The sequence below is a fragment of the Rutidosis leptorrhynchoides genome, chromosome 3, assembly GCF_046630445.1.
Source record: "Rutidosis leptorrhynchoides isolate AG116_Rl617_1_P2 chromosome 3, CSIRO_AGI_Rlap_v1, whole genome shotgun sequence".
NCBI lineage: Eukaryota > Viridiplantae > Streptophyta > Magnoliopsida > Asterales > Asteraceae > Rutidosis > Rutidosis leptorrhynchoides.
Genome location: NC_092335.1, coordinates 504,171,423 through 504,186,184, shown reverse-complemented (window position 1 = coordinate 504,186,184; position 14,762 = coordinate 504,171,423). Strand labels below are relative to the sequence as shown.

The 14,762-nt window shown below is 33.4% G+C and overlaps 1 protein-coding gene across 1 annotated transcript; it reads left to right on the top strand.

Moving 5' to 3' along the window:
• Nucleotides 1-680: 680 nt before the first annotated feature.
• Nucleotides 681-2,448, top strand: LOC139896355 (F-box/LRR-repeat protein At2g42720-like). Its single transcript, XM_071878987.1, has 4 exons — nucleotides 681-1,520; nucleotides 1,656-1,724; nucleotides 1,929-2,042; nucleotides 2,323-2,448. Exons 1-4 carry the CDS (start codon nucleotides 681-683, stop codon nucleotides 2,446-2,448), a joined length of 1,149 nt encoding a protein of 382 aa, XP_071735088.1.
• The last annotated feature ends 12,314 nt before the right edge of the window (nucleotides 2,449-14,762 follow it).

The window sequence follows — 14,762 nt, the reverse complement described above, 5'->3', positions numbered from 1 at the left end:
CATTTGGAATACTCCAACCTTTATTGTTGAAAACCACATTGTTGCGATTTTTCCAAATAAGGTAACAAGTAATCCAAACCACCGCTTGCCATATCATTTTACCCGAAGCCGATCCTTGTTCAACTACCTTTATTTTGTTAGTTTTTTTTTTTTTCTTCGTGAAAAAATAGAAATAAAAGAAAGTAAAGTTCATCAAATAATCAAACAATATTACAAGATAAAGCCGGCGTTTTAACTTTGATGCGTTGTAACCCAATTGTGGCCCAAACCAAGAAATAGATAGATTTGTAATTTTGAAAAAGAAATTAGGTTGCTCTTTTTAGATTTTTAAAAAGTTACGATAAAATAACCTAATATATTATACATTAACAAAACTATTTGCTATCGAATTCCGATAACTCCGCAGCGAAGCGCGGATACCACAACTAGTTTGGGCCTAAATCCGAATAGATTGAAAATTTGGAAATATTAAAACTCTAGTTGGGCCTTAAGAATATATTTGAGAAAAAGAATGTCATATAGGGCAGGGCTTGAAATCAAAGAGGTCGAATTCAGAAACCGAAGCAAATAAATTCACGTAGAAAACATGAACATCTTTACATAAATTTCAAAACCCTAGAGTTCTCAATTTAATGGGCAAACAATCAAACGCTGTTATTAACCCCGACTTTAACATAATAATGAAGGAACAACAAAAAGGAATTGATATGATAAGCGAATTACCCGATGAACTTCTTATACGAATCCTATCTCTGCTTCCTGCTGCTGATGTTACTCGTTCACGCATTTTGTCAAACAGGTGGAAGCACCTTTGGGCATTTCTTCCTAATCTCCATATTGTTATGCCCAGGTTAGAAAAACAAGCCGATAAATATATTGATTCAGTCAATCAAACCCTAGCTCTTCGTGGTAGTACGCCCATCCAAAAGCTGTTCCTTGAATCCTATTACCTCCTGAATGATATTCGTGTTTATAATTGGGTTCGTGAAGTTGAAGTACTTGAGTTTAGGTTTTATACTTCTAATGTTATGTTTTACTGGAATATGTTTAGATCTTGCAATAATACGCTAATTAAGTTAACTCTTCAAGGCCTTTTGGTGTTACTTAAACCTGAAGTTGAGATAACTTTTCCATGTTTGAAGAAACTGAATCTTCAATGTATTGAATATTTCGGTACAAACTCGCTAATGGTTTTGCTTTCTCGGTGTCCTGTTTTAGAAGAGTTGTGTATGGATAAGCTAGGGTTATGTTCTAATTTGAATATAGTTAAGCTCTTTTCTCCGTCGATGAGGAGATTAACGATTAAGAAGATTGAATTTTGGAATATGGAGCTAGTGATTGATGCTCCTAAACTTGAATGCCTTCACTTAGACTCTTGTTATTTCAGAAAGTACACTTTAGTGAAACCTACGTCTCTTGTTGAAGCTTACATAAGCCATAGGTGGCCTGGCAATGTTATTCAACTTTTAAGATTCGTCTCATCCACGAAAATACTGGAGTTAAGTTGTGAATCTTTATCGGTATGTTCAAGTATGATCATTTATCAAATTTCTAATTCAATTAAGATTTGCAGTTGATTGGTTAAGGTATAAATATTGTACATTTAAGTTATGCTTCAGGATATGATGATAACGTGTAGTGTTTTGGTTATGCAGGATTTTGGTGGCATTCGGAATATAAACCTGCCCATGTTCCCTAACTTGGTTAAACTTAAAATTCCTTGGGTATATAATCAGAATTTGCTGCTGGTTTTGTTAAAAAGTATGCCCAATCTTGAGTATCTTACCTTTTCTGAAGTAAGTTTATGTCTACGGTGACCATATTGATACATTTTAACTACAACGACAAGAAGAATGACGTTTTGATTTTCTTCTTAAAATACATGATTTTCAAAACACACTTTTGACTATTTGTTTGTTCATTGTTAGGAGCTTCTACCTTCCGTAATGGGATTGAACCCACCAAAGGAGGATGCACCTGCCTGTCTTCGTTTTAAGTTAAAGGAAATTTTCCTAGTTGTTTCTTATGAAACTTCGGAAGAGGTTACCATAATAAATTATTTACTTGAACATGCGGCTATTTTGGAAAAATTGACAATCGGTAAACTTTGTCCTGAGAGGCGTGAGCCATGGTTGAACATCTACCGTGTATCAAAATCTTGTCGGATTGAATTTGTTTGAACCCTTTGCTAGTTTATGTTTCTTCAATGCTTTTTTTGTTTCTTTATTTAGAAAATAGCAAAACCTGCATAGTTTTTTTTTTTTTTTTTTTTTTTTTTTTTTTTTTTTTTTTTTTTTGCGAAAAAAACGAATACTCATATAGAAACGAGGTCATTTTTCAAGGAAAACGCCCTCAACTGGGAAACAAAAAGACAGGGGAAAAACGGGGAAGCTCGCACCTATAAAACAATCATCTAAACAAAAACTATCTATAAACGAGTCTCCCTAACATCCCGAAAAAAACCTTGCAAACAAACTAACCAATCAGAAACCGAAACATACGCAGAAAAACAATAAGTGAAACCAATCGAAGAAACAAGACAGATCACAACAATCAACCTCGAGGACCCGCCCTTTTCAATTTTCCATTGACCGTCGGTTTCAAAGAATTCTTCTCGGACCTATTCTCAATGTTGTATGATAACACATTAGCGGATCCGTCACCCGGCACGCTCTCCCCGGCCAACCTTGTCATCATAACATCGAATGCCGCGAAAGCCTCCGCGGACATATTTCCTCTCCCGATTTCGGATGAGCCGCCATCTCTTCCATCTTGAAGACCCATAAACAAGTTTTGAATTGCGTCTTCGTAATCTAAGCCGTCAATGTTATCTTTAAGCTTATAATCATCCGAAGTTAAAGCCTCGTTCACCTTTTTTCTAGACCTCGGGTTAGCATCTCTAAATAAACATCTTGAAACATCTTTATTCATAACACACCACGCTTCGCAAAAACCGTCACATAAGGGAACCTTGCAATCATAATACCTTCTTCCACTACGATCGATCAAAACCGGTTTAGGCCTCTCTACGTCCGATTCAACCTTTCTATTTGCAAACAATTCTTACTTCTTTTTCTTTTTCTCCGTCTTCAATCGATCCAATCTAACCGCAAACGTAGCATTATTATCATTCGGCTCCAACACATTTAAAGAACGTCATTTGCCCCTTTGACAAGGTCCTTAGGATGTTCATTCGACTCCTAATCAACTTTGAACATTTTTTCTTATTATCCCCAAAACTAACTACTTTATCAATTGTCAAATCAAGCTTCACCAAATCGACATCGTCAACCACCAACGAACCAAAATTATCATTACTAACCGAATTACCATGAACATCATTTTTATTAGCAACAAACTCCACGGTACCAAATTTAATATCCACATTATTCTTAGACATAGCCATGTTACCTACTGGACTAAAACAAGAAGATGATCCAAGGCCCTCACTTGGATAAACAACATTACATGGACTTTTCAACTTGCAATTAATAACATCAATATGTGAAGGATATATTTTTTCATCAGTTACCTTATTCGGGACTACACCAACAATGTGAGAAAGACCGTCACCCTCTATTGTCTCATTTGCAACCACAAATCTATTGGTCGACTCTAATAGATGTTGATTGAATTTGCGAGACAACACCTGATGCAAATTTCCAACATCCGAAACCTCGAAAACCCACACTTCACAAAGATCTTTGATTTTATGAAGATGTGACATATAATTGATTACGTTTCATGTTTTTGTATATGTTGGTTTGCATCTTTTTCACATTATATATACAAACTTAAGAGGCACTTTGCATAGTTGATTCTTATAAAGATTTTTGATTTTATGAAGATGTGACATATAATTGATTGCGTTTCATGTTTTTGTATATGTTGGTTTGCATCTTTTTCACATTATATATACTATCTTAAGGCCCGCGATTTCGCGAGAACTTTTGTATGAGCGTTATCGAAATTGTGATGGTTCCAATAAAGTAGCTTTATATATAATATGGTCGTTTGATTACAAAGCAAAAGAATATATAATAAGAATCTATTAATGTCGTTTAGTTTGTAGTACTAATAGATATAGATATTAGATATTAGTTGAGAGTTAAATTTGTAAAGAAATATAAGTTTTTACACATTGATAACCATCACAAAGACCATTAGCTCTTTGCAGAGATTTTTTAGAGACAAATCAAAAACTGAAGTCTCGGACTAATTATATTTTATATAGTAGTTGTTAGGTTGTTAACAATTCTATATTTTGTTTTTGATGTTCGATCTTTCCTTCCAAGTCCATTACGTACGCCTAAAAATCAATACAAAAAATGTCAGTAATGTATGTATTTATGATATATATGGATCTTTGGATCTGTCTAATTAGGAGGTTGACACACAAAAGCGAATATTTCAACTAAGTATTCAAATGGTTAAAAAATTTGAAAATTTATTCCCTTATAAAATGACAAACACAATTATAATACAATGTGTTACTATACCAAAAGACTCCTTTATGAAAACATGTTAAAAACACGTATCATTGTGTAAAATTTGATATGTTTGTTTTAAAAGTTGAATGATATTTAAAAAAAAAATTTAAATAGTCGTATAGCATTGATGCTATACGACTATTTAAATTATGCACAACCATATAACCACATAATAGCAAAATCCAATATGGAAAAAAGAAAAATAACTGTAATGGAAGTGTAGATGAACGGTCATGATACATACCTTAAATCTTTACTGTGCCCAAAATCAATGTACGCAATTTTGACCATTTTAACCACATGAGGACAAACTGACCCATTTATTCTTGTCTATTTTTTATACTACACCACTTGTGACTAATAATCTATAAATTGACATCAAGGAGAATTTAGGATATCATAATGCATAATTTTGAACACCTTCACAACACCACCTTCTATTATATCACAGCCTTGGGTTTTGACTTCTCTGTATGTCATAGAAAAGTCAAACCAATTACCACATATTGAAATTTTCTTTATGCCACAATGCCACCACTTTCAATGATATTTGCCATCCTCTTATCTTGACATAAGCATTAGTAAAAGATTAAAATTTGGATACTTAAAATATTTATGCCAAAATAATAACTATCACAAATGCACAAATAAGAGACCGGCTGCACATTAACACTATTATATACTAAAAAGGCAGTTAATTTACCTGCACTCCATTTATAACATTGCGACTGATAAATCCAAGCACTAACCGGTAGTACCTTCAGTTCTAGATGTTTCAAAGTTCTTGAGATGTTCTTTTGTTTTGCTTTCCCATTAAAGGAATTTTTTCCAGTCCATTCCTACCTGCAAGTTTTATAAAGATATGACCCTGATATATAACAACAGAAAATTAAAACCAATGAGTTTTGACCCCTTTGTGCAAATACTAAATTTAAACTTTGCATTAAATTAAAACTTTCTGATACATAGACAACATAAAAATAAAACCAATGAGTTTTATGATCATATAAACTTTCTGAAACATTTCATTAGTTGAGATATTTGGGGGGTAAACTTTGCAAGAACTCAACCGAAAGATATTGCAATTGAAAATTGAATACTATTTTTTTTATTAAAGACTGAATTGGTACATAATACATTTGATAGGTCTCCTATTTATATAAGAAAACACCAACGGCTAGTTGGTTAAATATGGTAAGGAGCCGTTCAGACTTATCTCTAATGTAGCTAGCTATATTCAATTTCTTCTTTGACTTTATTTCTGACACTCCTCCTCAAGTTGAATAGTGGGATTCCCGATATTCAACTTGACTAAGACTTCATTGAAAATTCTTCCGTTGACCGCTTTTGTGAGTATATCTGCTAATTGGTCTTCAGATCTAACAAATGGGAGAGAGATAATTTCGGCTTCGAGTTTTTCCTTTATGAAGTGTCTGTCGATTTCAACATGCTTTGTCCGATCATGTTGAACTGGGTTTTCTGAAATAGCAATTGCTGCTTCATTGTCACAAAAAATCTGACTAGTGTCTTCTGGTGGAAATCCGATCTCCGTTAGTAACTTTCGGATCCATAACGCTTCTTGTACTCCGCGTGCTATCCCTCTTAACTCGGCTTCAGCACTTGAAAGAGCTACAACTTTCTGTTTTTTACTTTTCCACGTAACCAGGTTCCCACCAACTGAGGCGAAATAACCTGATGTAGATTTTCTGTCTCCTTTTTCACCTCCCCAACCTGCATCTGTGTATATCTGAGTTTTGAGGTGTCCGTTGTTTTTAAATAAAACTCCATGTCCAGCTGTTCCTTTGAGGTATCTGATGATTCTCCACACAGCTTCCATGTGATGTACTTGAGGATGATGCATAAATTGGCTGACGACTCCTACTGCATACGCTATATCTGGAGGGGTATGAGCAAGGTAGATCAGCTTTCCAAAGATCCTTTGGTATTGTTCTTGATTTGCAAGTTCAGCTCCTTCTTCGATAAATAACTTCTGGTTTGGAATTGCAGGTGTCTCAGCTGGTTTGCAGTCGATCATCCCTGTTTCAGCAAGTAAATCAAGCACATATTTCTTTTGACATATAAATATTCCTTGTTGTGATCGTAAAACTTCAATCCCCAAGAAGTATTTTAGTCTTCCCAAATCTTTCATTTCAAATTCATCTGATAAGTTTGTTTTTAAGTTGAAAAATTCATCTCTATCATTTCCTGTAATTATCATGTCATCAACATATATAATCAAACAAGTTATCAATTGGTTTCTTTGTTTGAAAAAAGTGTGTGATCTGAATTACTTTGTTTATAGCCATATTTTTTCATGGCTAATGTAAATTTCCCAAACCAAGCCCTAGGAGATTGCTTTTGTAGTGACCCGAACTTTTCCATGTTTATGTATATTAATTGAGATTGATATTTACATGATTAAATGTTTCTAACATGTTAAGCAATCAAACTTGTTAAGACTTGATTAATTGAAATATGTTTCATATAAACAATTGACCACCCAAGTTGACCGGTGATTCACGAACGTTAAAACTTGTAAAAACTATATGATGACATATATATATGGATATATATATATAGTTAACATGATACTATGATAAGTAAACATATCATTAAGTATATTAACAATGAACTACATATGTAAAAACAAGACTACTAACTTAATGATTTTTAAACGAGACATATATGTAACGATTATCGTTGTAAAGACATTTAATGTATATATATCATATTAAGAGATATTCATACATGATAATATCATGATAATATAATAATTTAAAATCTCATTTGATATTATAAACATTGGGTTAACAACATTTAACAAGATCGTTAACCTAAAGGTTTCAAAACAACACTTACATGTAACGACTAACGATGACTTAACGACTCAGTTAAAATGTATATACATGTAGTGTTTTAATATGTATTTATACACTTTTTAAAGACTTCAATACACTTATCAAAATACTTCTACTTAACAAAAATGCTTACAATTACATCCTCTTTCAGTTTCATCAACAATTCTACTCGTATGCACCCGTATTCGTACTCGTACAATACACAGCTTTTAGATGTATGTACTATTGGTATATACACTCCAATGATCAGCTCTTAGCAGCCCATGTGAGTTACCTAACACATGTGGGAACCATCATTTGGCAACTAGCATGAAATATCTCATAAAATTACAAAAATATGAGTAATCATTCATGACTTATTTACATGAAAACAAAATTACATATCCTTTATATCTAATCCATACACCAACGACCAAAAACACCTACAAACACTTTCATTCTTCAATTTTCTTCATCTAATTGATCTCTCTCAAGTTCTATCTTCAAGTTCTAAGTGTTCTTCATAAATTCTACAAGTTCTAGTTACATAAAATCAAGAATACTTTCAAGTTTGCTAGCTCACTTCCAATCTTGTAAGGTGATCATCCAACCTCAAGAAATCTTTGTTTCTTACAGTAGGTTATCATTCTAATACAAGGTAATAATCATATTCAAACTTTGGTTCAATTTCTATAACTATAACAATCTTATTTCAAGTGATGATCTTACTTGAACTTGTTTTCGTGTCATGATTCTGCTTCAAGAACTTCGAGCCATCCAAGGATCCGTAGAAGCTAGATCCATTTTTTTCTTTTCCAGTAGGTTTATCCAAAGAACTTAAGGTAGTAATGATGTTCATAACATCATTCGATTCATACATATAAAGCTATCTTATTCGAAGGTTTAAACTTGTAATCACTAGAACATAGTTTAGTTAATTCTAAACTTGTTCGCAAACAAAAGTTAATCCTTCTAACTTGACTTTTAAAATCAACTAAACACATGTTCTATATCTATATTATATGCTAACTTAATGATTTAAAACCTGGAAACACGAAAAACACCGTAAAACCGGATTTACGCCGTCGTAGTAACACCACGGGCTGTTTTGGGTTAGTTAATTAAAAACTATGATAAACTTTGATTTAAAAGTTGTTATTCTAAGAAAATTATTTTTATTATGAACATGAAACTATATCCAAAAATTATGGTTAAACTCAAAGTGGAAGTATGTTTTCTAAAATAGTCATCTAGACGTCGTTCTTTCGACTGAAATGACTACCTTTACAAAAATGACTTGTAACTTATTTTTCCGACTATAAACCTATACTTTTTCTGTTTAGATTCATAAAATAGAGTTCAATATGAAACCATAGCAATTTGATTCACTCAAAACGGATTTAAAATGAAGAAGTTATGGGTAAAACAAGATTGGATAATTTTTCTCATTTTAGCTACGTGAAAATTGGTAACAAATCTATTCCAACCATAACTTAATCAACTTGTATCGTATATTATGTAATCTTGAGATACCATAGACACGTATACAATGTTTTGACCTATCATGTCGACACATCTATATATATTTCGGAACAACCATAGACACTCTATATGTGAATGTTGGAGTTAGCTATACAGGGTTGAGGTTGATTCCAAAATATATATAGTTTGAGTTGTGATCAATACTGAGATACGTATACACTGGGTCATGGATTGATTCAAGATAATATTTATCGATTTATTTCTGTACATCTAACTGTGGACAACTAGTTATAGGTTACTAACGAGGACAGCTGACTTAATAAACTTAAAACATCAAAATATATTAAAAGTGTTGTAAATATATTTTGAACATACTTTGATATATATGTATATATTGTTATAGGTTCGTGAATCAACCAGTGGCCAAGTCTTACTTCCCGACGAAGTAAAAATCTGTGAAAGTGAGTTATAGTCCCACTTTTAAAATCTAATATTTTTGGGATGAGAATACATGCAGGTTTTATAAATGATTTACAAAATAGACACAAGTACGTGAAACTACATTCTATGGTTGAATTATCGAAATCGAATATGCCCCTTTTTATTAAGTCTGATAATCTAAGAATTAGGGAACAGACACCCTAATTGACGCGAATCCTAAAGATAGATCTATTGGGCCTAACAAACCCCATCCAAAGTACCGGATGCTTTAGTACTTCGAAATTTATATCATATCCGAAGGGTGTCCCGGAATGATGGGGATATTCTTATATATGCATCTTATTAATGTCAGTTACCAGGTGTTCACCATATGAATGATTTTTATCTCTATGTATGGGATGTGTATTGAAATATGAAATCTTGTGGTCTATTATTATGATTTGATATATATAGGTTAAACCTATAACTCACCAACATTTTTGTTGACGTTTTAAGCATGTTTATTCTCATGTGATTATTAAGAGCTTCCACTGTCGCATACTTAAATAAGGACGAGATTTGGAGTCCATGCTTGTATGATATTGTGTAAAAACTGCATTCAAGAAACTTATTTTGTTGTAACATATTTGTATTGTAAACCATTATGTAATGGTCATGTGTAAACATAATATTTTAGATTATCATTATTTGATAATCTACGTAAAGCTTTTTAAACCTTTATTGATGAAATAAAGGTTATGGTTTGTTTTAAAATGAATGCAGTCTTTGAAAAACGTCTCATATAGAGGTCAAAACCTCGCAACGAAATCAATTAATATGGAACGTTTTTAATCAATAAGAACGGGACATTTCAGTTGGTATCAGAGCGTTGGTCTTAGAGAACCAGAAAATTTGCATTAGTGTGTCTTATCGAGTTTGTTAGGATGCATTAGTGAGTCTGGACTTCGACCGTGTTTTCTTTAAAAATGATTGCTTAACATTTGTGTTAGAAACTATATATTATTAACATGTATATATTATGTGATATATTAATCTCTTAACATGTTTGATATTGTGTGATAGATGTCTACCTCTAGCACAAATCCCATTGACTCACCTAATAATAACGAAGAGTCGAATATATATTGGACTGATTCACAAGTTCCCGAAGAAGAACCGGAAGAAAAATCAGAACCGGAAGAGGAGGAACCGGAGGAGGAAATAGAACTGGTGGGGAAAATAATAAAATGGTTAAGTAAAAGAAAATCCTCAATCAACCGACCAAGGTTAATTATGGTCAATGGTGTTTCCTCCAAGGAAGCAAAATATTGGGAGGATTACCAATTCTCCGATGAATCGGATTCCGACGAGAATTCCGATGATGTTATAGAAATTACCCCAACTGAATTTAAAAAGGCAAAAGAAAATAATAAGGGAAAGGGCATAAAAATAGAGAAATCTAATTCCAACCCCGATGAACTTTATATGTATCGTCAACCCCCGAAGTCCTTAAGTTGTAACAATGACCCGGGAACCTCTAAACCACCAGGTTTTTCTAAACCAATGTGGAAAACGACGGATCGTATTAGGGGAACATCATATATCCCTAGAAACTTGGCAAAACGAACCAAAACCGAAGAAGAAGAAACAAGCGAGCCAGAATAAGATAGTTGTATTCGTGTGGTGTAATATATGTAATATAGTGTGCTTATGATTTACGATATATGTAAAAAATGCTTGTATTAATAAGTATTTTTTTTATGAATCTAACTCTTCGTCTATTTTACAGTATAAAAACACAACATGGATAGACAACCCAATATTTTAAGAGACCTACCCGGAGACATGATTGATGAAATCTTGTCTAGAGTCGGTCAGAATTCTTTGGCACAACTATTTACGTAACCCTCGTCCCTTTGACGACGTTACAACACGCTGTCTTATCAACGGCCATAACGGTTATGTTCCACAAGACCAAGGATGGGAAGTAATCCTAGTAAAACCAGAATGCATGACTTGTTTCTGGACGTATGAATTACGTGTCTTTATTGCCTTTGCTGAACGACTTGTGTACTAGCTAGAATTATCTTCACAACCATCTTGTATCAAATTTATTGTGTGCTATATTTCATGCTATATGTAAAATAAGCGGTATTGTAAGTTTGTAAAATATTGTGTAAAAGTTTGAACGCGAAATATTATTATAATCAGTTTTTCATATAGAATTGTAGTAGTTGAATTGTATATTAGCTACTAATTATGAACTTAACGGGTAGGTACTACCCGAATTTAAACTTATAAAATGCTAATATGAAGAAAAAGCTTTTATAAATGAGTTCATATTATGCTACGAAATACTATTAACTACTCTTAATATTCTGTATGATTAACTTGTTCCATTTGACTATTTTGAAGGAAATGGAACCAACTACTCGACACACCGTGAATATGAATGAAGAGGAATTCCGTACTTTTCTAGCTTCAAACATAGCCGCAGTACAGGCTGCGCTACATACCAACAATAACCTTGGATCTAGCAGTACAGGAAATCGTGTAGGATGCACCTACAAAGAATTTACTGCCTGCAAACGTTTGGAATTTGATGGAACCGAAGGACCGATCGGATTGAAACGGTGGACCGAGAAGGTCGAATCGGTGTTTGCCATAAGTAAGTGTACTGAAGAGGACAAAGTGAAGTACGCTACGCATACATTCACAGGTTCTGCGTTAACATGGTGGAATACCTATCTAGAGCAAGTGGGACAAGATGATGCGTACGCACTACCGTGGTCAGCATTCAAGCACTTGATGAACGAGAAGTACCGTCCCAGAACCGAGGTCAATAAGCTCAAGACAGAACTTAGAGGGTTACGAACCCAAGGATTTGATATTACCACGTACGAAAGACGATTCACAGAATTGTGCCTATTGTGTCCGGGAGCATTCGAAGATGAGGAAGAGAAGATCGACGCATTTGTGAAAGGATTACCGGAAAGAATCCAAGAAGATATAAGTTCACACGAGCCCGCCTCCATACAACAGGCATGTAGAATGGATCACAAACTAGTGAACCAGATTGAAGAAAGAATTAAAGAACAGACTGCTGAAGAGGCCAATGTGAAGCAAGTCAAAAGAAAGTGGGAGGAAAACGGTGATAAGAATCACCAATACAACAACAACAGCAATTACAACAATAATCGCAACAATTATCCCAACAATCGCAACATCAATCTCAACTACAACAAACGGCCCAACAACAACAATAACAACAACAACAACAACAACAACAACAGCAACTACAATAATCATCCCAAAAACAATAATAACCGCAACAACAACAACAATCAGAAGCAGCTATGCCAAAGGTGTGAAAAGTATCACTCGGGGTTCTGCACTAAATTTTGCAACAAGTGTAAAAGAAATGGTCATAGCGCGGCAAAGTGTGAGGTCTACGGACCAGGGGTTAATATAACGAAAGGAACAAATGGTGTCGGAACGAGTAATGGCAGAGCAAGTAGTGTCGGAGCAAGTTATGCCAATGTAGTTTGTTATAAATGTGGAAAACTGGGCCACATTATTAGAAACTGCCCAAACCAGGAGAACACGAATGGACAAGGCCGCGGAAGAGTTTTCAATATTAATGCGGCAGAGGCACAGGAAGACCCGGAGCTTGTTACGGGTACGTTTCTTATTGACAATAAATCTGCTTACGTTTTATTTGATTCGGGTGCTGATAGAAGCTATATGAGTAGAGATTTTTTTTCTAAATTAAGTTGTCCATTGACGCCTTTGGATAGTAAATTTTTACTCGAATTAGCAAATGGTAAATTAATTTCAGCAGATAATATATGTCGGAATCGAGAAATTAAACTGGTTAGCGAAACATTTAAGATTGATTTGATACCAGTAGAGTTAGGGAGTGATATTGCTCAATAACATCATATATATCTATCGCAATATCGTGTAAAATGCTCTAGAATCGAGGATAATGAAGGCGTTTCTACAAGTGATAATCCAAGATGCGCAAATTTGTATCGGAAGAGTGATTTACAAAGAGTTTTGATGATTTATGACATTGGTTGATCCCGATACGACTTAAGGTCTATTTAGTGCTCTAAAATGGTAAAACAAAGCTTCCAAGGTGTTAGGCTTCGTCCAAATAAAAGAGGATTGAAAAGAAAGCGAAACAGTGGATTTCTGTAGTGACCCGAACTTTTCCATGTTTATATATATTAATTGAGATTGATATTTACATGATTAAATGTTTCCAACATGTTAAGCAATCAAACTTGTTAAGACTTGATTAATTGAAATATGTTTCATATAGACAATTGACCACCCAAGTTGACCGGTGATTCACGAACGTTAAAACTTGTAAAAACTATATGATGACATATATATGAATATATATATAGTTAACATGATACTATGATAAGTAAACATATCATTAAGTATATTAACAATGAACTACATATGTAAAAACAAGACTACTAACTTAATGATTTTTAAACGAGACATATATGTAACGATTATCGTTGTAAAGACATTTAATGTATATATATCATATTAAGAGATATTCATACATGATAATATCATGATAATATAATAATTTAAAATCTCATTTGATATTATAAACATTGGGTTAACAACATTTAACAAGATCGTTAACCTAAAGGTTTCAAAACAACACTTACATGTAACGACTAACGATGACTTAACGACTCAGTTAAAATGTATATACATGTAGTTTTTTAATATGTATTTATACACTTTTGAAAGACTTCAATACACTTATCAAAATACTTCTACTTAATAAAAATGCTTACAATTACATCCTCGTTCAGTTTCATCAACAATTCTACTCGTATGCACCCGTATTCGTACTCGTACAATACACAGCTTTTAGATGTATGTACTATTGGTATATACACTCCAATGATCAGCTCTTAGCAGCCCATGTGAGTTACCTAACACATGTGTGAACCATCATTTGGCAACTAGAATGAAATATCTCATAAAATTACAAAAATATGAGTAATCATTCATGACTTATTTACATGAAAACAAAATTACATATCCTTTATATCTAATCCATACACCAACGACCAAAAACACCTAAAAACACTTTCATTCTTCAATTTTCTTCATCTAATTGATCTCTCTCAAGTTCTATCTTCAAGTTCTAAGTGTTCTTCATATATTCTACAAGTTCTAGTTACATAAAATCAAGAATACTTTCAAGTTTGCTAGCTCACTTCCAATCTTGTAAGGTGATCATCCAACCTCAAGAAATCTTTGTTTCTTACAGTAGGTTATCATTCTAATACAAGGTAATAATCATATTCAAACTTTGCTTCAATTTCTATAACTATAACAATCTTATTTCAAGTGATGATCTTACTTGAACTTGTTTTCGTGTCATGATTCTGCTTCAAGAAATTCGAGCCATCCAAGGATCCGTTGAAGCTAGATCCATTTTTCTCTTTTCCAGTAGGTTTATCCAAGGAACTTAAGGTAGTAATTATGTTCATAA

What these genes read in the sequence shown, in the direction of transcription:
- LOC139896355 (XM_071878987.1), top strand. Translation starts at nt 681, where the DNA reads ATGAAGGAACAACAAAAAGGAATTGATATGATAAGCGAATTACCCGAT. An exon ending in TAAGTTGTGAATCTTTATCG is followed by an intron (nt 1,521 to 1,655) that starts GTATGTTCAAGT and finishes TTGGTTATGCAG; the next exon opens with GATTTTGGTGGCATTCGGAA. An exon ending in CTTATGAAACTTCGGAAGAG is followed by an intron (nt 2,043 to 2,322) that starts GTTACCATAATA and finishes ATACTCATATAG; the next exon opens with AAACGAGGTCATTTTTCAAG.